This window comes from Bos indicus x Bos taurus, chromosome 1, assembly GCF_003369695.1.
Source record: "Bos indicus x Bos taurus breed Angus x Brahman F1 hybrid chromosome 1, Bos_hybrid_MaternalHap_v2.0, whole genome shotgun sequence".
Classification (NCBI taxonomy): Eukaryota; Metazoa; Chordata; class Mammalia; order Artiodactyla; family Bovidae; genus Bos; species Bos indicus x Bos taurus.
The window spans coordinates 118,442,255-118,462,013 of NC_040076.1; the positions used below are offsets into that span (position 1 = coordinate 118,442,255).

At 38.5% G+C, this 19,759-nt stretch overlaps 2 protein-coding genes across 9 annotated transcripts in view; one reads left to right on the top strand and one right to left on the bottom strand.

The window, feature by feature from the left end:
• The window catches only part of LOC113893985 (ceruloplasmin), a 60,342-nt gene extending 44,096 nt beyond the window's left edge, over positions 1–16,246 (top strand). For 2 of the 3 annotated variants that reach the window (XM_027543717.1, XM_027543731.1), the window contains 2 exons: positions 11,486–11,590; positions 15,798–16,246. In XM_027543717.1, the coding sequence (XP_027399518.1) occupies positions 11,486–11,589 (104 nt within the window). In that variant the 3' untranslated portion in view covers position 11,590; positions 15,798–16,246. Of the gene's footprint in view, positions 1–3,050; positions 3,466–11,485; positions 11,591–15,797 lie in introns of those variants that run through there. The other variant, XM_027543726.1, reaches the window with a different exon arrangement.
• Positions 4,607–19,759, bottom strand: part of HPS3 (HPS3, biogenesis of lysosomal organelles complex 2 subunit 1) — a 41,079-nt gene continuing 25,926 nt past the window's right edge. Inside the window, exons 10-17 of one of the 6 annotated variants that reach the window (XR_003511432.1) lie at positions 18,913–19,093; positions 17,490–17,723; positions 16,321–16,506; positions 15,795–15,983; positions 14,323–14,430; positions 10,418–10,593; positions 9,774–9,864; positions 4,607–5,427 (exon numbers count right to left, since the gene is read on the bottom strand). Coding sequence is in view for 2 of the 6 variants with exons in the window: in XM_027543741.1 (XP_027399542.1) it covers positions 5,300–5,427; positions 9,774–9,864; positions 10,418–10,624; positions 14,323–14,430; positions 15,795–15,983; positions 16,321–16,506; positions 17,490–17,723; positions 18,913–19,093 (1,324 nt within the window). In the remaining 4 variants the exon portion in view is untranslated. Of the gene's footprint in view, positions 5,428–9,773; positions 9,869–10,417; positions 10,625–14,322; positions 14,431–15,794; positions 15,984–16,320; positions 16,507–17,489; positions 17,724–18,912; positions 19,094–19,759 lie in introns of all 6 variants that reach the window. The other 5 variants (XR_003511433.1, XR_003511431.1, XM_027543741.1 and 2 more) reach the window with 5 other exon arrangements.

Consider the following 19,759-nt stretch of genomic DNA (forward strand, 5'->3'; position numbering starts at 1 on the left):
AGCAACATGGATGGACCTAGAGATAATCATATTAAGTCAGAGAAAGACAAATATCATGGTATCACTTATGTGTGGAATATAAAAAAATGATACAAATGAACTTAAAAAACAGAAACAGACCCATAGACATAGAAAACAAATTTATGGTTACCAAAGGGGAAGTGAGGGGGCAGGAGATAAATTAGGAGTTTGGGATTAACATATACACAATACTATATACAAAATATGTAAACAAGGACCTATTATATAGCAGAGGTCCTATACTGTACTTAATATAAAAACCCATCATGGAAAAGAATCTGAAAAAAATATATACGTATATATATATCTGAATCACTTTGCTACTCACCTAAAATTAAATATTTTTCCACTTTAAAAGTTGAGATTAGAAAAAAGGAAAATTCCTGCTTTATGGTTGCAGGCTTTGGTGTTTCCTGAGTCTTCTGAGTTCAAAACTGTTGGAATTGGCAACAGCAAATCCAATGAGGGGAAATGATGTAGAGAAAACAACTCCTTGTACTTCCCCATCAAACTGGCATAAAAGTGAACACATAAATGAAAGAAAATATAGAAGTAAATATATTTCAAATACTAAAAATCACTGAAAGATTACTCACTGGTATAAATGAAGTTTTCTGTTCCTGTTCCTACACAAAGACCTCATTATATGAAAAACTATTTCCATTAAAACCCTTTATTACAAAGTGTGGTACTGAGAGCATCAGAACACCAAAGATCCAGACAAACACCACTGCATGTAATGCCAGTAACTGCTGAACAGGGCAGAGTCAGAGATGAGAAAGAAAACCTTTCTTTAGACGGTTTAAAGAAAATTAGCACACATGGAAACCACAGGAAAGGATGACCCTGTTTAGGGAAATAATCCAGAGTGAAGGAATACCGAGGCAGGCATTCTGGAAATTCAAGTATGCAAATGCCTGATATGCAGAGAAAGCTGCTATAGGCTAAGTCTACACAACAGAGACAAGGAAGAGAGTCCTCTTGTAGGATAAGCCCAGGAGGAGACGAGGGAGGTGACTTTGCTTGGTTAGGAAAAGGGAAACTGTTTTAAAAAGTCCTGCTAAAAACTGTGGAACAAACAGCAAATGTGAAGGCAAAACATGAGTTGGAAAAAAAGATTAAAGAGAAATTTGGCTTTTCAAAGATTGAAAGAAGCACTTATGAACAAAAAAGATAGTTTGAATTATTCACAGAAAAATGGGGAGCCACATTTGTCAGTCTGAATTATCTTTAAATGAAAGTCTGATGAAGCTTTGGCCAAGTCTACCTTGATTCTAAATCTTAGGAGAATTTCAGCCTCCCATGACACAGACAAGGGAGAAAATCAAGTTATAGTGAAATTTTTCAGTAATATGCACGGGGAGACAAGACAGACAATTTCCTCCACAAGGAAAAAATATCATTGGAAAAGAACTGTGGATATCCTGTCATGCTTAAAGTAATGCCTCATTTCCTCTACCCGAAGAAACATAATAAAGACCTCCCCTAATAAATACAAACAGTACTTTGTTTAAACTGACACTGCCACAACAGCCAGATAACCTCTCGAAGCTGTCTGAGGAGAAAAGCTTATTTGGTTTTAAGTTCCTGATACACAGGGAGTGTATATTCTGTACTTCTAGGAGATGCCCAAATCCAGTTCAGTGCTCTGCTTGGCAAATATCTAACCACATACTAACTCAATAAAAAGGAATTTTTGACTTTTTTGGACACCATGTCAGACTTACAGAAAAGTTGCAAGGGCAGTACAAAAAAAATCCCTGTATATTTTTAACCCAGATTCCCCAAATGTTAAGTTTGCCCAGCATCATCTATTTTCTCATCCTTTCTCCTATCTCCCTAACCACAAAGACTACAGATACTATACATACATATACTCCTATTTCCTGAAAACAAGACAGTTCTTATCAACACAGTATACCTACCAAAATCAGGACCCTTTTCGCATTTCCTCAATTATTCTACTCATGTTCCTCATAGAAAAAGAAATTCCTATTCATGTGCTATGTTTGGCTGACATGTCTTCTTGTCTCCTTGGTCTAGAGCAGTTCCTTGGTCTTTGCCTTTTACCACTTTGACATTTTTAAAAAATACAGGGCAGTCACTTTGTAGAATGTCCTTCAGTTTTGGTTTGTCTAAGTTTTCTTGGACTTCCCACGTGGCTCGGTGGTAAAGAGTACACCTGCAATGCAGGAGATGCAGGTTCAATCCCTGGGTTGGGAAGATCCCCTAGAGAAGGAAATGGCAACCCACTCCAGTATTCCTGCCTGGAGAATCCCATGGACAGAGGAGGTTGGCGGGCTACAGTCCATGGGGTCGCAAATGGTCAGGCAAGACTCAGCGACTAAACGACAAGGTTTCCTCATGATCAGATTCAGGTTATTCATTGTGTTTTTCTCAGCACGTCATGAGACACAAGATGCTGATCTGCTCAGTTACTGGTTGTGTTCATTTTGAGCATTTGATTAAGGACACGTCTGCCAGGTTTCTCTACTATAAAGTGACTATTTTTCCCTTTATAATTAATAAGGTTCTTATGGGAAGGAAAGTTAATTTTTCTTTCAATAAAGCAGTACTAGAATGAGAGGCAGAGAAGGCAACGGCACCCCACTCCAGTACTCTTGCCTGGAAAATCCCATGGACGGAGGAGCCTGGTAGGCTGCAGTCCATGGGATTGCTAGGAGTCAGACACGACTGAGCGACTTCACTTTCACTTTAATGCATTGGAGAAGGAAACGGCAACCCCACTCCAGTATTCTTGCCTGGAGAATCCCAGGGACGGGGAGCCTGGTGGGCTGCTGTCTATGGGGTCGCACAGTCGGGACACGACTGAAGCGACTTAGCAGCAGCAGCAGAATGAGAGGTGCGTTTTAAACATATAAAGAGCAGAAAAATATAAATGAATCAAGAATAATTAAACAACATAACCTTTAAAAATTGGAATACACTTAAAGCACCATGTGCTAATCTTTTTAACTGCATGATATACGCTCTTTTTAATAATGGTCTTAAAATTTCTTTTTCTATAGAGATCAAGTCTGGATGAAAGAAATAAATTGGTGATAAGTGGAAAAAAAAGAAAAAACAATGATTTGTAACAATGTATGTGAAAGTGTTGAATAGAAGGCTTACTTTGGAATGGCTATACCCGTTAAAAAAAAAGACTGAAAATACACGTTGTACATTTGTGCAGAAAACTGTCACACTGTTTCATATCTAAAGATCAATAGACTGTATTTTGACACAACTGACTCGAATACATCTGGTAATATAACTGATTAATATAAGTGATTCATATCACCACCATTAGGTAGGGCTTTACAAAACTGTATTACAAAAAAAATCTATGACTAGATGTTGTCCTGGACAGTCCTTAAAGGATCACTATTAAAGATTCAATGATTTCAATAAAAATAAATAAGATTCAATGAAATGTTTCCAAAATTTGGCTTCTCATTAATCCTTCTAATGTACTACTGACTTCATTCCTAATGGACCAGTGGAGAGAGGGGCATAGATGTAGAGGAAGTAAAATAAAAAATCAAACAAGACAAAATAAAATAATAAAATTTCAAAACAGTGAGACCAACATTGAACTTCTAATCTACAAAACTATAAGATAATTTTGTGTTGTTTTAAGCCACTAAGCTTGTGATGATTTGTTACAGCAGCCATAAAAAATCAATAAGATACTCTTCTAAGATGTGCCATTTATTTCATGTCATGCGTGCTAAGTTGCTTTAGTTGTGTCTAACTCTTTGCGACCCTGTGGACTGTAGCCCATCAGGCTGCTCTGTCCATGGGTTTTCCCAGGCAAGAATACTGGAGTGGATTGCCATTTCCTTCTCCAGAGGATCTTCTCGACCCAGGGATTGAACCAGCATCTCTTAGGTCTCTTGCATTGGCAAGTGGGTTCTTTACCACTAGAAGCTATTATATATCAATTATATATCTGGGAAGCTATTATATATCAATGATACCTAAATAAAGCTGTTAAAGGAGTTTCCCTGGTGGCTCAGAAGTTAAAGAATATGCCTGCAATGTAGAAGAGTTGGGTTAGATCCCTGGGTCAGGAAGATCCCCTGGAGAAGGGAATGACTACCCACTCCACTATTCTTGACTGGACAATTCCATGGACAGAGGAACCTGGTGGGTTACAGTCCATGGAGTCGCAAAAGTTGGACACAAATGAACAACTAACACTTTCAAAGCTGTTAAAATTTTTTATTTTTTTTAGTTAAAAAATTTTTTAAATAAAATAAAACAAGATTTAAAATGTCTTAAAAATAAAATATTTATTTAAACATTTAAAAATAAAATGTTCCCTATCTGAATTTTGTGAACCCTTGAAGTCAAAAGGATGTTAATCTGGAACTGGAAAAAGACAGAGTTGAGAAATAATCTATAAATTAAATTATGGTAAAAACAAACACTGCCATCATGAGAAAAGTTTTCATAATATAGTTGTAGAAACACCAAGTGAGTAGCATTTTCGCCCAGTCTTAACTAAAGTCAAGCACACATTCAGTGAGCTGAACTTGGACTCAAAATTGTTTAATAAGAAGCTAAAAAAAGAAGACACAGGTCTTTATATTTCTTTATTTTTCACATACACTCTAGCTAAAAGAGCAAGAGTACACATCAACAAAAAATGGAAACAAAACTTTGACTGAAAGACATGCATTCAACAAATTACATAAGTAGCCAGACAAGAAGAAAGTCAGCTTTGTAAACTTTTATTTCATTTGATTCAGAGAAACTCAGCATGAGCTTTGCAAGTAACAAGAAAATAAAGTTTGATATCTTTTACTGTGGGAAAACAATAAAATCTTTCTCAAGGAAAATTATTGTTTTTTAAAAGTGACACAGTAGAAAAATCTGGAAAAATCAAGAAGGTTGAGTTCTGGACTGCTTGGAATGACATTCTTTTGAATACACTTACAAACTGTTTTGTGTTCCTGGGACGAAAAAGACTGTCGTGGCTCCAACCACAGTAAACTGACGTTTCTTGGTATAAAAGTCAGCCTCTACCTTTAAAAATATATGCTTTCTTTGAGGGAATTCCAATGTCTTGTAGCTTTTTTTACATTCTGGACAATTAAATGGACTCAGGTCATAAATTATGAAATTAGTAATAACACTGAGGTAAGTAGACTGAAAGCATTTGCAGTATATGTACATATTCAATATAAAATCCTTTATATATATAGTTTATATGGCATTCAGCTTTTCAAGATTCAGTGTCATGTGCCATTGTGGTACACTTCAAACGATACTTTCAAGTCAATGATTTCTTTCGACTGCAGTAAAGAAGATACGGCAAGAAAAACGCTGCAGTGCCATCTTCTGGGAGGACGTTTAAGAAATCCCTTAGTTCTAGTTCCACAGCAACAACTGACAGTGTTTCTGTTTGTAAGAAAGAATATCTGAGTTAGACCTGAGATTCTGCCTTTCACCCAACTCTCTTACCACTCAACCAGTGAGAAGCTAATTCAGGTGGCAAAATGTTATAACTATGGTAAGAGAGAGGGAAAAAAAACAGTCTTTTAAATCTAAAAATGCTTTACAGTTCTAACAATTTACTCTCTCTAGAATCATTTATAGGAAAATACAATCAACTGAACACTGTTTTTAATGTTAAGACTATACTGCAGCTCCTTTATAGACTGTCTGCCTGGCGCTAGTGGTAAAGAACCTGTCTGCCAGTGCAGGAGACTCAAGAGACATGGGTTCGATCCCTGGGTTGGGAAGATCCGCTGGAGTAGGAAATGGCAACCCACCACACTATTCTTGCCTGGGAAATTCCATGGACAGAGGAGCCTGGCGGGCTACAGTCCATGGGGTCACAAAGAGTCAGACACGACTAAGCATGCATGCATGCACACACGCGTACGTACACACGCGCACACACACACACACACACACACACACGGCATTAACTGTTAGATGAAAGTGAAAGTGAAAGTCAAGCTGCTCAGTTGTGTCCCACTCTTTGTGACCTCATGGACTATAGCCTACCAGGCTCCTTTGTCCATGGAATTTTCCAGGCAAGAGTACTGGAGTGGGTTGCCATTTCCTTCTCCTGGGGATTGTGCCCACCCAGGGATCGAACCCAGGTCTCCCGCATTGTGGGTAGGAACTTTACCGTTTGAGCTATGTGGGAAGCCCTAACTGTTAGATGCCATTTTCCTAAATCTGTTCCTCTCTATTGGGATTTTCATGTTAATAAGCATAAATCTGTTTTCAAGACTATTTACTTTTTTTCTCAAACTGCAAAATGTGTTATAATGAATATTAAATATTAAGGAAATTGGTAAACATTTTTACAAAGGTAACTAATTTTACGACTCTATTTTTCTTGATACACGCCCTCTGCTGGGAAGAAAAGGGAATGACATTTAAGAACAATGTTTCTAAACCTTCTGCAGTGCCATTCTCTGTTTGATTTTTATATGCCTACCACTTATCCTATTTGCAGAGTAACTGAAATATAAAAATTTCTGCTCAGGTATGTGTGGGTCCATTCAAAGCCAGCTGTCCAATATACACAAGCTAAATCACCCCTTACACAAAGGAATGACATGCTCTTGTTGCTAAAAAGTTAGTGAATGGTATGACAGGAACATGTGAAAAAGATCCCTGGCTCTGGAATCAAGGCAGACTTGGGCAGGGATCACTCTTCGACTTACGCCCTGGGTGACTCTGAGAAGGTCACACTCCTGAGTCTCAGATTCCTCATCTATCATGCAGTGGTACCACCTACTAGCTTCCGGAGTCCTTAGAGAATTATTTTAAAGACAATGATGCAATCTGACATACTGACATGAAATAGAATCTTAATAAACAATAACTACTAACTTGCAAAACTCATGAATTATCAACACTTTCCTATTAAACTAGTTTATTTGGTCTAAATGTGGAACCTGTAAGAATAACCTACATATATAAAAACTGATTTGGGAACCACTGTAATTATAGAGCCAACAAAAATCTTGCCACTGCCCTATTCTCCTCTTCTGCCAATTAGTGAGGGGCTTATGCAGGTTAGGACTTCCCGGGTGGCTCAGATGGTAAAGAATCTGCCTGCAGTACAGGAGACCTGGGTTCGATCCCTGGGTTGGGAAGATTCCCCTGGAGGATGGCATGGCAACCCACTCCAGTATTTTTTGGGGGGCTTCCCTGGTGGCTCAGACGGTAAAGTGTCTGCCTACAATGCGAGAGACCCAGGTTTGATCCCTGGGTCGGGAAAATCCCCTGGAGAAGGAAATGGCACCCCACTCCAGTACTCTTGCCTGGAAAATCCCATGGACTGATAAGCCTGGTAAGCTACAGTCCATGGGGTCACAAAGAGCTGGACACGACTGAGCGACTTCACTTTTCACTTCACTTATACAGGTTACAAGAACAAGGTCAATATCATAAATCCGTACAGTACTTTAAATCCTCCAGTGTGTCTAGAAAATGTGTGTTGAATGTTGAAAATGGTTCTCTCTGGCTAGTAGAATTTAAAATGACTTTTTAAACTTCATAGTTTACTACAGTGCTAGAACTTTTACTAAGAAGTACAGTTCACTGACTCAAAAATAGTAATAAGTATTTCCTTGAAACAAATTAAGCCAATCACTAACCCCATTTTTAGTGGCTCTGTTTTAGTGCAATGGTTCTCAACAACTACAGTTTTGCCCCACCCCCAGGGACATCTGGTAATGGCTGGAGACATTTCTATTTCACCTGGGCAAGTGTTACTGGTATTTAGTGGGTAGAGGCCAGGGATGCTGGTAACATCCTAAAATGCACAGGAGATACCTACACACAAATTATCTGGTCCAAGATGTCAGTACTGACAAGGCTGAGAAATGCTGCATTAGAAAGTAAGAAATCCAAGCTAAGTATATTGGTGGTGGTTTATTATATTAAACTTTATATATCTATATTACATTTATATTAAACATTTATTATATTATATTAATAATAGTATATTATTAATATATAAATCCATGATCTCCATCTCAACCATACCATCTTGCAATTTTTGCCTAGTATTTTACTCCATAGTCAGTCTTGAACTTCTCATTAGTCCCAGGCACTTAAAAAACTGGTTTGCTTCAGGCTTACTCAGTAAATAGAAGGCTTGGAACTCACCTCCAATTCTAACTCCAATCCTGGTCTCTTCTAGATATACCACAGGTGCCAACATAAAGACAACCCCCTCCTCCCCAGTAAAAATGGACTTGAGGTTATTCAGGTGTCTTCCCTTCAAATAAGTATCTAGTTAGAGACTCTTCCTATGGAGAAGCACATTGCTGGCAAGGAAAGTGTAACATGAAAAATGTTAAAACATGATTCCAGCTCTGAAGGTATTACAATCTGATAAAGGTAAATTGCACACAGCACTTAGTTCTGTGAGCCACACATACACTATATGCACATGTGTGTGAACACACACATATTAAAGATACAGAAAAATGAACATGGGGAGGAATGACTATGCGTAAGTTACGGGTAGAGAGTTTGTGAATGTGGATCAGAAAAGGAAGAAGGAAGAGTCTTGCCTAAGATAATGACACTACTGGGGTACGAAGATGTGAGGTATCTGCTCCAGAAAGAGATCCACCAACAAGAATAATCAGCTCAAAATTATGTGATAAATCTGATGCAGATGGGACTGGGCAATCAAACACCTGACACTGCTACCTTCCAAAAATGAAAATATCACACAGACAGATGGGTAGGACAAGTAGCATAAACATTCCTCATCTTCCCAGTCACAAACATACACCTTTAATTAAATGAGGATCTCCAGAAACCACCATCCAATGGCCACTAGCTTTGCCTAACACTCAAAGTCAGTGACCTCAGCTGGAAAATACAATTCCCACACTGTCAACTTCTAATATTTTAGGCACATTGGTATCAATAGAGCCATACCTTTGTCACCAAGCCAACCATTAACAAGTGATATTAACACATAAGAGAAGAGAAACAAGACCATATAGCTATCAGTATTTATAAATGACTACAAATTATAAAAATTCAAACAGTAACTACCTTTGCTATACAATACTGTGTAATTTAGAGATACTAAGCTTCTAAATCTTTGAGAAACTTGTCATTCCTCAGTACTTGCTTATAATTACAACTAATAATAAATAATCTTAATTTCCGCATGAAGTAAATTAAGCACCCAGATCATTAAAACAAAATGGACTTGTCTTAATGGCTATTCCAATTCTTAAAATACTGAGGCTGTGAGTTTCTCTATGATAAACTGTTAAGTGTTTGAAAAAATTAACTTAGAGGAATCAGCTCTAGAGCTAAAAGTGAAGTGAAGTGAAGTCTCTCAGTCGTGTCCAAGTCTTTGCGAACCGCATGGACTGTAGCCTACCAGGCTCCTCAGTCCATGGAAACTTCCCAGGCAAGAGTACTGGAGTGGGTTGCCATTTCCTTCTCCAGGTATCTTCCCGACCCAGGGATCACACCCGGGTCTCGTGCACTGCAGGCAGACGCTTTACCGTCTAAGCCACCAGGGAAGCCCAGGGAAGAGCTAAAAAAGATAAATGAATATCAAATGTGGTGAAAGGGAAGCATATGAACATTAAAGGTAAGCTCTCCAGGTAATTCTCAGACCCTCAAGCTCAGACCCTCTTCACCATACTTGAGAATCACATAAAATACATGAGAAAGCAAGGTTTCAGCAAATTACGGAAATGAAGACTCTCAAATTTATAATCAAGCAAAAAAGATTATTTTACCTTTTAGTGATGATAAGTAAAGTTGATATTTCTCTCCACCACATTTTATTCTCTGACAAAGTTCAGGCAGCAGTTTTTTCCACCACAAAGTCTATCTTGGGAAAAAATGAGTACTTTTAAAGTTTGATGCATTTTATACTCAGATTTCTAACAGGAAGAAAAAGATTGTGCAAGGAAGCACAGGGCAAAAATACATCAACTTGGTTAAGGCAAAGACTTTGTTCAAAGTCTTCTGCTTAAACTATAACATAAGTCAGATTTTTACCTTGAAAATCTTAACAATATGTATACTATACATATATATGTATACCACTATAAAATAAAAAACTCTTCTAATCTTAAAGACCAGATAACCCACAAAGGATTTTCTCATCATTCATTATGTTTTCAAAATCTTCAGATAATAGTGGACTTCGTCTCCAAACAACAGATTTTTAGTGAAGATAACATACCAGCACAATACATGTTAACAGCCTCTAATAGTACTCAAAACATGTAACCTATTAAATATACATGCTCTTCTGACCCACACAGTCCTGTGAGGTTGGACTGGCATAATCTGTCCCCATTTTGCAGAGAAGGCAACAAAATTATCATTTGATTATCAGAGATAAAGACTAAAAAACATAATCTGAAAAGCATACCCGATTCTCTTCTTTCAGCTCATGATTAGCATACGGGATGACTGCCTCCGGGCATCTCTCTAACAGCCTGTCTATGCACTGGTCATACTCTTTCAAACGCGTATGACACAGAACATGGACACTGAGGCCAGCAACAGTATCTTCTGAGAGTGGCTCCAAGAATGGAACGATGGAAGCTATGTCAAATGAAGGACCACATATAAGAGACTATGAACAGAAAAGTGAAATGTTATGGAATGAGGCACCCAAAAAACTAAAGCACAACATACCAGAACACAATTTTTTAAAAAAAATCTCACTTGTCAAAAAAAGAAAAAAACATGCAATTTTAGAGCACATGCTTGCTTTGAGTGGACTGCGTACTTAAATGAATGGGAAAGCTTTAAGACTTTATCCCAAGGACATAATCAACATGGTGGTCAAGATTTATGTCCAATGATGTTTAACTCAAGAATATCCATAATACTGAAAAACGAGAAGAAATCTAAACATTCATCAAGAAGTGATGAGTAAATAAATTATGGTACATTCAAATGATGGAATATTTTGTAGCTATCAAAACTGTTTTCAAAGGCAGTTAAGGACAAAATGCTGCTCATGATCAAATCAGTTAAAAAAAATACAAAATTATATTCAAAGCATGATCAATTTTGTAAAATCTACATAGGTACATGCCTTTGGAAGAGCATCAAAATTTGAAATAGAAACCAGTTCACTGCGGAGAAGGACAACGTCCACTTTTGCTTTCCTTTTCACACTTTCCAAGGTTTCTATAATACGCATGCACCATATAAAAACCAAAAATAAAATTTAACACTTAAGAAACCTAAGCAAACTAAGAACTAACAATCTGTATCAATACCATTTGCTGCAAGCTAAATGACTTAGAGCAGCTGTTATTTCAGTATTCAGAACGTGACCAACATTTTACTTTTAAGCATTTAAACTACTAATATTAATACTACTTTTGATTATACCACCAAAATAATCTCCGCTTCCCCTTTATTCTGGATAAAAATGAAATGGTCATATCCTGATTTTCTCCTTCTTTTATCCTTTTTACTACAGCATCTTCTCAGACTCACAGGAGAATGTGGAACATGAACTATCCATTTACAGTCAGCATTATGATTTTACTCCAAATATCTATCAAAGAATGGCTAGGAGAATAAGGTTGGTCTGTTTCCTTCCTGCAATATTCACTTTCATCTCAATAATTTTCTGACAGTAACGTAGTAAATATGAAATAAGATGATTAAAGTGAAATGAGTCAAAGCTTGATACAAAATGGGTTACCCAGGAACTTTTAGATATTGAATCCATATCATCAAGAAGTTTAAAAATAAGAAACACCAGACACAGAATTCCCTGGAGGTCTAGTGGTGCGTCCACTGAGGGGACACAGGTTTGATTCCTGGTTGGGGAATTAAGACCCTGCAACTGCAAGATGTGGCCAAAAAACAAAAAACCACCAGACAACCAGACATGTATCACTGGATAAAAAATGGCCCACAGGTTACTACGACTCTTTAAAATATTCAATGTTGTCTGCTCCTCACCAGTGTGTTCCTTTTTCCCTCCCCAATATTGGAAATGGACTCTCTACCCTCAACACAGGCACTATTTATTCCCTTTTCTGATCTCCTTGGGACTGGAATTTACAGAATTCTCTACACAATCACACCTGTGGCTCCAAGAGGAGGGAAATGGCAAAAAGGTGAGGGGAGGGGACCAGGACAATTCTGGTAAAAGGCAGGCATTTACTAGCTACCGTGTTCTAAACACAGTAGTGCTTTTTTTTTTTGATAGATTTATAGATTGTTTTTATATTAATTTTTGCACAAATATACTATTACAATGTTTTTTGAGGACAAGAGACAGAGACATATTAAATCTGTGTGGTGGTGGTGAGCTGGTGGGTAGAGGGAAGTCAGACAATTTTGAAAAAGCTCTTTAGGTGATTCTGAACCTCCTCATTCCGAGGTAAGAAGAGACGAGATCTTTTTGTTTCTTGATAGTTCTTTTTTTTCTAAATGACAAGATTGATTGATTGACCCCAGATAATTTAGAAAAGAGTTAGAGTTAGGAAAAGGATTTAGAAAAATTTAGGCTAACAACCTTCTATCCTGTATCAGTAAAGACTCCCTTTTAAATACTTTAAAATGGATTCTAAAGGTCAATGAATTATACTTTTTCAAGCATAGATTTTAACTATGCTTTGAAGCTTTATAGGGGATACTTAATAGCACTTATTATGACTTTAAATATATAATTAACACATATATTCTAGGAGGGCAAGGTCTTGCCTGCCTCATTCAATGCTATACATCAATCACATGTTTATGATCTAGGAATATTTGTGGAATGAACACATCTGAGATTTAGCCCTCAGCAGCCTCTGTATCATAAGGGTACTAGAGATAAGAATCTGCAAGAATCTTCTTTGGTAATTTTTTTAAAAGCGTAAGTAATTCTCTATCTGGAGACATCATAGGCTGACTAGAGGCTAAGACTAAGCAATATGGTCTCTTGAGTTTCCCTTCCTGACCTCCACTCCCAATTTGACATTTTGGTTTTGAAAAGCAGTAACTACACTTACACCAAGTTCCCAGCATAAATCAGGGGTTGCAAAAAGCCTAACGAGGCCAAACCAGATGACGAAAATGTACAGAGGCAGCTGGGTATAAGGAAAATGGACGCCAGACACTCCGCCTCTGGACCAGGGAGACTGGAGACGAGCGTGGCAGCCAGGACTGCGCGAGCCCTGAGTAAGGGGGGAAACCACGAGGGGCTCCAGCCCACAGGCCTCAGGCAGCGAGGGCCCAGGATTACAGCTGAATCAAAGTGCTGCTGAGTTTTTCAAAGAGAAACTTGAAACTCAACACTTCTTCATTTGAAATCTCAACTTTCACATGTTAGCAGTTACACTGGGCAGACCAAACACAACAGATGTGAGCATTATGTTCAGTCCTCAGGCCACTGACTCCATCAAATACAATCCCGTACACTTGCAGCCCAGCCCCACCCACCAAGTCAGATGTGGACTTCATTTCTCACTTTCAGTCAAAACACTGTCGAGGTCAGAATTCTTGCAGCATGGGCTACATTCTCTTGATCGTATTTCTTACTTTAAAAAAAATCTGGGGCACATGTGTGCCCGTGGCTGATCTGTGTCAATGTGTGGCAGGGGCCGCCACAGGGTTGTGAAGCGACTGTCCTCCAGTTAAAATAAATTAATTAATTACAAAAAAAAATCTGGGACTTCCCTGGTGGTCCAGTGGCTAAGCTCCAAGCTCCCAGTGCAGGAGCCTGAGTTCGAACCCTGGTTAGGGAACTAGATCCCACATGCCACAAGAAGACTGAAGATACCACGTGCTGCAACTAAGATCCATGTAGCCCAATATATAAATTAATAAATATTTGGGGAAAAAAATCCTTTAAGGAACCAGATGAGCTGGCCACTTTAATCTATTTCCTATAAGATAGATAGGAGTGCTTGGCTTGGGCTAGAGGCCTAAACTGTATGAGTGAACGCTAAAATTTTAAAAATTAATTAATTAAATTTAAAAAAAAAAGTGAATCACAATGAAAACACCACGAAGCATTTGCCATACTTTCATTTCACAAAGCATTTTCAAGCACATCCTGAAAATGAGGCAAGACTGTCACAGGACTCGGTGAAGCTCCTCACCCACCCACCAGCAACAAAACCAGCCTTCCCGTCAGCAGTTTCAGGCAGAAGCAGCAGGAATTCCCTGCAGGGCTGCTGAGGATGCCTCACTGTAGATTCTGTCACCCAAACTATACACTCTCAGTTAATAGGACAACCGGGAGCGTACCAAATTTAACTCCTATACTATATTATAATATACAAATTGATAAGAAAAAGAAGCATCTTTATTTACCTGTAATTTTGAAAGGTCTTCCATATAATTTTTGTCGACTAAGGATTCGGATGAGATTAAGACATTAACCCATGGATTGATTAAGCCATAATGACTACAGGTATTTATCTAAAATGTAAAAGAAATTTATTATAAACAAAGTACAATAAAACAAGGTTTTCTTCATCTATCCCACAAAAAGCAAGCAGTCTCCAACTTTCTGCTGTGTCTCAAAATTAGTTATACATTTTCTTGGGAATGGGAGGAAAGTCTGAGAATGTATTCCCCTGGGAAATGTTTCAGCCTTACTGCTTCTTAATGAACAAATCTTTACTAAATATTTCCTAATATTTTAACTTTCAAAAGGGTGCAAAGAGACAGTGTCTAACAAAAAGGGTAATACTTCTTTTAAGCTAATTACATTAAAAAAAAGTTAATAAGGGCCTGACATGGTGGTCCAGTGGTTAAGACTCCGTGCTTCCACTGCAGGGAGCACAGGTTCAATCCATGATCAGGCAAGTTCTGCATGCCATGCAGTGTCGCCAAAAAAACCCAAAAAAGTTAACAGTAACATTGAAAATGATTTTTATTTCTACTACTTTCCTTGGGAGGCAAAACCTCTTCCATAAGTTCTGAAGAGAATTCCCATAAAGACTCCCTTATTCAAGAAAATCCACATTAGCCTTGCATCCATAAGGGGTAAAGGGACTCCCTGGGGTGAGGAGACCAGGAAGCCTAAGAGCAGAGTTGTCAGAGCGGCTCAGACTGCAAAAGAGCTCTAGACTGTGCAGCTGACAGGAAGTGGGAGTCTAGGGAGGAAGTCTCTCTCCCACAGGCCTTCTGCAGTTCCTCTCCCAGCAGGGAGGTCGGCAGGTGTCTCTTCTCTCATGTTCTATTTCATGACCATCACCTACGGGAGTGCAGATGGGTTTCGGGGAAAGCCCTATTCCCCACACTTTGGCTACTGAGGCACCACTACAAGGAAGTAATAAAGAAGTGGTAGGAGGCGCTCCTTAGAATATAAAATTTCAAATGTGGATGTCACTTACAGGCAAATTACAGGTGTGTTTTTAACTCCTGCTTAAAGAAAGAATCTGGTAGAACTTCCCTGGTGGTATAGTGGATACAGATCAGCCTGCAATGCAGCGGACATGGGTTTGATCTCCAGTCCAGGAAGATTCCACATATCATGGAGCAACTAAGTCCATGCACCACAACTATTGAGCCTGCGCTCTAGAGCACGTGCTCCGAAACAAGAGGTGCCACTGCAGTGAGAATCCCCTATAGTGCAACAAGAAAGCAGCCCGTGCTTTCCGCAATTAGAGCAAATACGCACACAGCAATGAAGATCCAGGGCGACCAAAAATAAAATTAAATAAATAACAAAATTTAAGAGTCTGGTAATATTACGTTTGATGTTATACTGTTAAAAATAAGTGTCATTATCATAATGTGTATAAAGTTTGATTCACTGTAGTACTCCATTATCTTACCAGGTCCTCTGATGTTCTCAATGGTGTGGTGTCAGGGGGCTGCCTCTTCGATAATCTCCAGATGTACTGTGATGTGAGCTTGAAAAAAAGTTCCTGAAGCACCACATCTGGGAGACAGGCTACCAGCTGAGCTTCCCAAAAGTCCACTAAGAGCTGAGGGATCGTGTCTCCATCTTTACCACAAAGCACCTTGAGAACAGTGAAACAAGCCCCTATGGCTCAGATAAATATAGCACTGATCAAGTTACAGCTGGTCTGAAAAGCACTCCATCACACGGGCCATGTGTTCAACAATTTACCCACTAGCATTAGTGACGTGGAAAAAGCCAATTTAAACATTTCAACATACTCCAGGTTGCATGAACAGAATTTTTCAAGAAACATTTTTTTAACCTGTACTTTTTTAAGTGGTTATGTGTAAGTCTGGTATTTCAATAAACAATGAAAACTTGCTTGTCTTATTCTATTCCTCACTTCCCACCAACTTCATCAGGCCATCCAAAATAACATGTTCAAAGGGACAAACCTTAAAGAAGGAATCTGCTTCTTCTATTCCAATTTTGTTGTTCTTCTGTAAGGCCAGGACTGAAGCAACAAGCAATCCAGGCTGAGTCTCCTTCAAGTGAACTGCAAACTCAGTTGGAACAATCTGTCCTTTCCTCTGCTGAATCAATAGCCGAGGTTCCAGAATGAAGCCACATACCAACTTCATCTTCAGATTAAAAAAACAAAATTTAGGAACAGAATATACATTGCATTCATCTTGGAAATACATGCTACTGCATTCAAGAATCACTGATAAGCCATTAACAATTTATTGTAATCTCAGTTTTTAATTACAAAGACAATTCTAAGGACATCATTAATAACTGTCTTCTAGAAGTTATTATTACATAGTTAAGCATCAAAGTGTCAAATATTATAGACAGCTTTAAATTTAGGTCTACCTAGGATTCTTCAAAATTATGAAAATTCATCTTCCTAGAATTCTACTCTTCAAAGTAGAGGACATCTCAGTGTTGACTTGCTCTCCTCACCATAACAAAATGTGCCATTTGTACAGCAATAAAGAACTTCTGCTCTTCCTGGTTACACCTGAGAGATAAGTACTCAACTAATGTCACTTCTTCATTTCTTCCTCGACTGATTAACTTCTTTGGCTCATGTCCCTACATGGCCACTCTTCCAGGGGGAAGCCACCTTTTCTTTGATACATCATTCAAATGCCCAATCTTTCACAGTCATTTGTGATCTTCCCAAGGGCAGGCTATTTCTGCAACTGCTGGACACCTAAGGCTCAAGGTTAACATCCCACTTGCTGTACTTGAATATACACCACTGTTCTGTTTTTAGGGACACACCCCACACCTCCTCAAGCCAGGTCACACTGTCAGCTTAGGGCAGAGCCCATATGCTCTTCATTACCAAGCACTGTACTCTGAATAAATCTGACACTAAGTTGAAAAGTCTTTGGATACCCCTAGCTACCATTTATCATTTATTATTCTTTCTCATTTCCAAATCCAAAGCCCAAGCACTCCCACTTTGGGTCACTTCCTTTTAATATAATATTAAGTCTATTTTCCTTTACCACTAAGGAAAAATGAGCTACACAGAAGCCAGAAAAAAGATAAACACCTCAGGACCACTGGGTCCTACGTTAGCTGGCTATTAATACTAGGTACGGCGCCATACCTCTGAATGGCTTTTCATTTCATTCCTGTGCATGTCAAGATCTCCCATTTTCAAAGCCATTGCTGCCTTGGCCAATGTCACTAAAACTGATGAAAATCCAGAAGTATCCAGCTTCCTTAAATATTTTATGGCAGTTAAAGGATCAATATTCTTCATAGAAGGACTACAGAGAATATGTGGCAGTTGCTTCGGCTCAGCCGCATAAAACATCTGAACTACTTTTGCTGATAATTCCTTTGGTGAGCAAAGTGAGAAATAAAAGGTCAGTCAGCCAATAGAAAGCAACAAAATCTGCAAAAAAAAAAAAAAAGGATAAAAAAGCAAGATACAACATTCCAATTAATATAAAATTTCGCACTATGTTTTGATTTAAAAAGAGAGTTGATGATAGCATGGGAGATCTGAGGTGACCTAACGTGATCTCTTTGTACCAAGTTGTGGTCAGTATTTCTAATACTAACAGGTGTTCAGAAGACGACAAATACTGGATTAAATTCCACTCCAAAGTCCGTTATACAAAATTACTACTTAGTACAAAATATATTTAATATACAAAAATAATATTTATAGAAGAAAATTTCATTTCTCTTAAAACCTTAAAATATTTGGAATCACAATACCCAATTCTGCATATTTGTATTCAACTATTTAAAAATACATGAAAGGGAGGACGTCCCTGGTGGTACAGCAGATAAGAATCCACCTGCCAATTCAGGGGACACAGGTTCAATCCCCGGTCTGGGAAGATCCCACATGCTGTGGAGCAACTAAAAGCTCATGCACCACAACTACTAAAGCCCATGCTCCGGAGACCAAGAGCTGCAACTGACGCCCGGGCACCCAAGAGCCTGTGCTCCATGAGAGAAACCACCACCATGAGAAGGCCATGTACCACAACAAAGGGTAGCCTCTGTACAGTGCAACGAGAGAAAGCCTGCACAGGAACAAAGACCCAGAACAACCGAAAAATAAAAAATACATGAGGGGCTAAAAACAATCCTTAAAAACGTCTGAAGGTTGCTGGGCCAGGATTTTATAAAAAAGTTTTAGACACTTGGAGAGAGGAGCAACTAGGGTTTTGTAAAGGGCTGTGGATGAGAAGGCAGGCAAGGCCCAGGTTCTCTGCCATTCTTCTAAAGACATGCCACTGTCACATGGGCAGGTCACTCAACCACAGTGGCCCGCATCTCCCTGTCTATGTAATGAGAAAGTATGAGAAGATGATTCTAAGTTCTTTTTCAAGCTGTAATTCTATGAGTATTATTAATGAAGAAAAAGTGCACCCTAGTTACCTTTTTTAGAAAAAAAAGACTATACTACCAATGAAAATACTTGGAACTTAATTTTTAAAACAGAATTGCATAAAAAGCTAAAGTGAAAAGTTAAAAATACTAGATCTAACTAAGCAGGAAGTTGTATTCACTTCACTTAATTCTTCATCCAGGTTTTCATAAAGTGAATGATTAATGTAGAAGATTAATCCCCGCTCGTATTTCTGTGATCCATCCTCTACTGCCCAGTCCACTCGGTTCAAAACTTCCGCCATAGACAAACCAGACATCTTATAGTATGGCAAGGCAAGGTGGGAATGCTGGGTTTCAAGCCTAAAGGGAAGGAAGTGGGAAAAACAAAACCCTCAGATTTGTCAATTTTAGGTTTGGATGTCTAACACATTTGATAATAAACCAGATCATGCTTTCCAGAAGACACAAATACTTTTCTGTGGCCAATAAGAGCTGGAACAAATTCCTAAGTTTTGTTCTGCAAAGTCATTCTAATTAATGTAGCTTCTTTTTGCTTACTTATAATAAAATCAGAGAAACAAGTGAATTTTAATATTCATAATGCAGCTCTACAAGAATGGTATTTATAAGCAGGAAAGTGTTAGTTGCTCAGTCACGTCCAACTCTGTGTGACCTCATGGACTATAGCCCTCCAGGCTCCTCTGTCCATGAAATTCTCCAGGCAAGAATACTGGAGTGGGTAGCCATTCCCTTCTCCAGGGCATCTTCCTGACCCAGGGACTGAACCTGGGTCTCCTACACTACAGGCAGATTCTTTACCATCTGAGCCACCAGGGGAAGACCATAAGTAGGAAAAGCCTTTCGTTAATTTATAATGACTCCCGTGGTTCAAGTAAGCCTTTAAAACAATTATATTAAAAAAATTGTAAAGATCATTCTCAAAAATAGAAATCATTATTCTTCCTAGTGTCCTTTTCTGACATTATAAAACCATTGATTACTACGATTAAAACCACAGACTGTCCA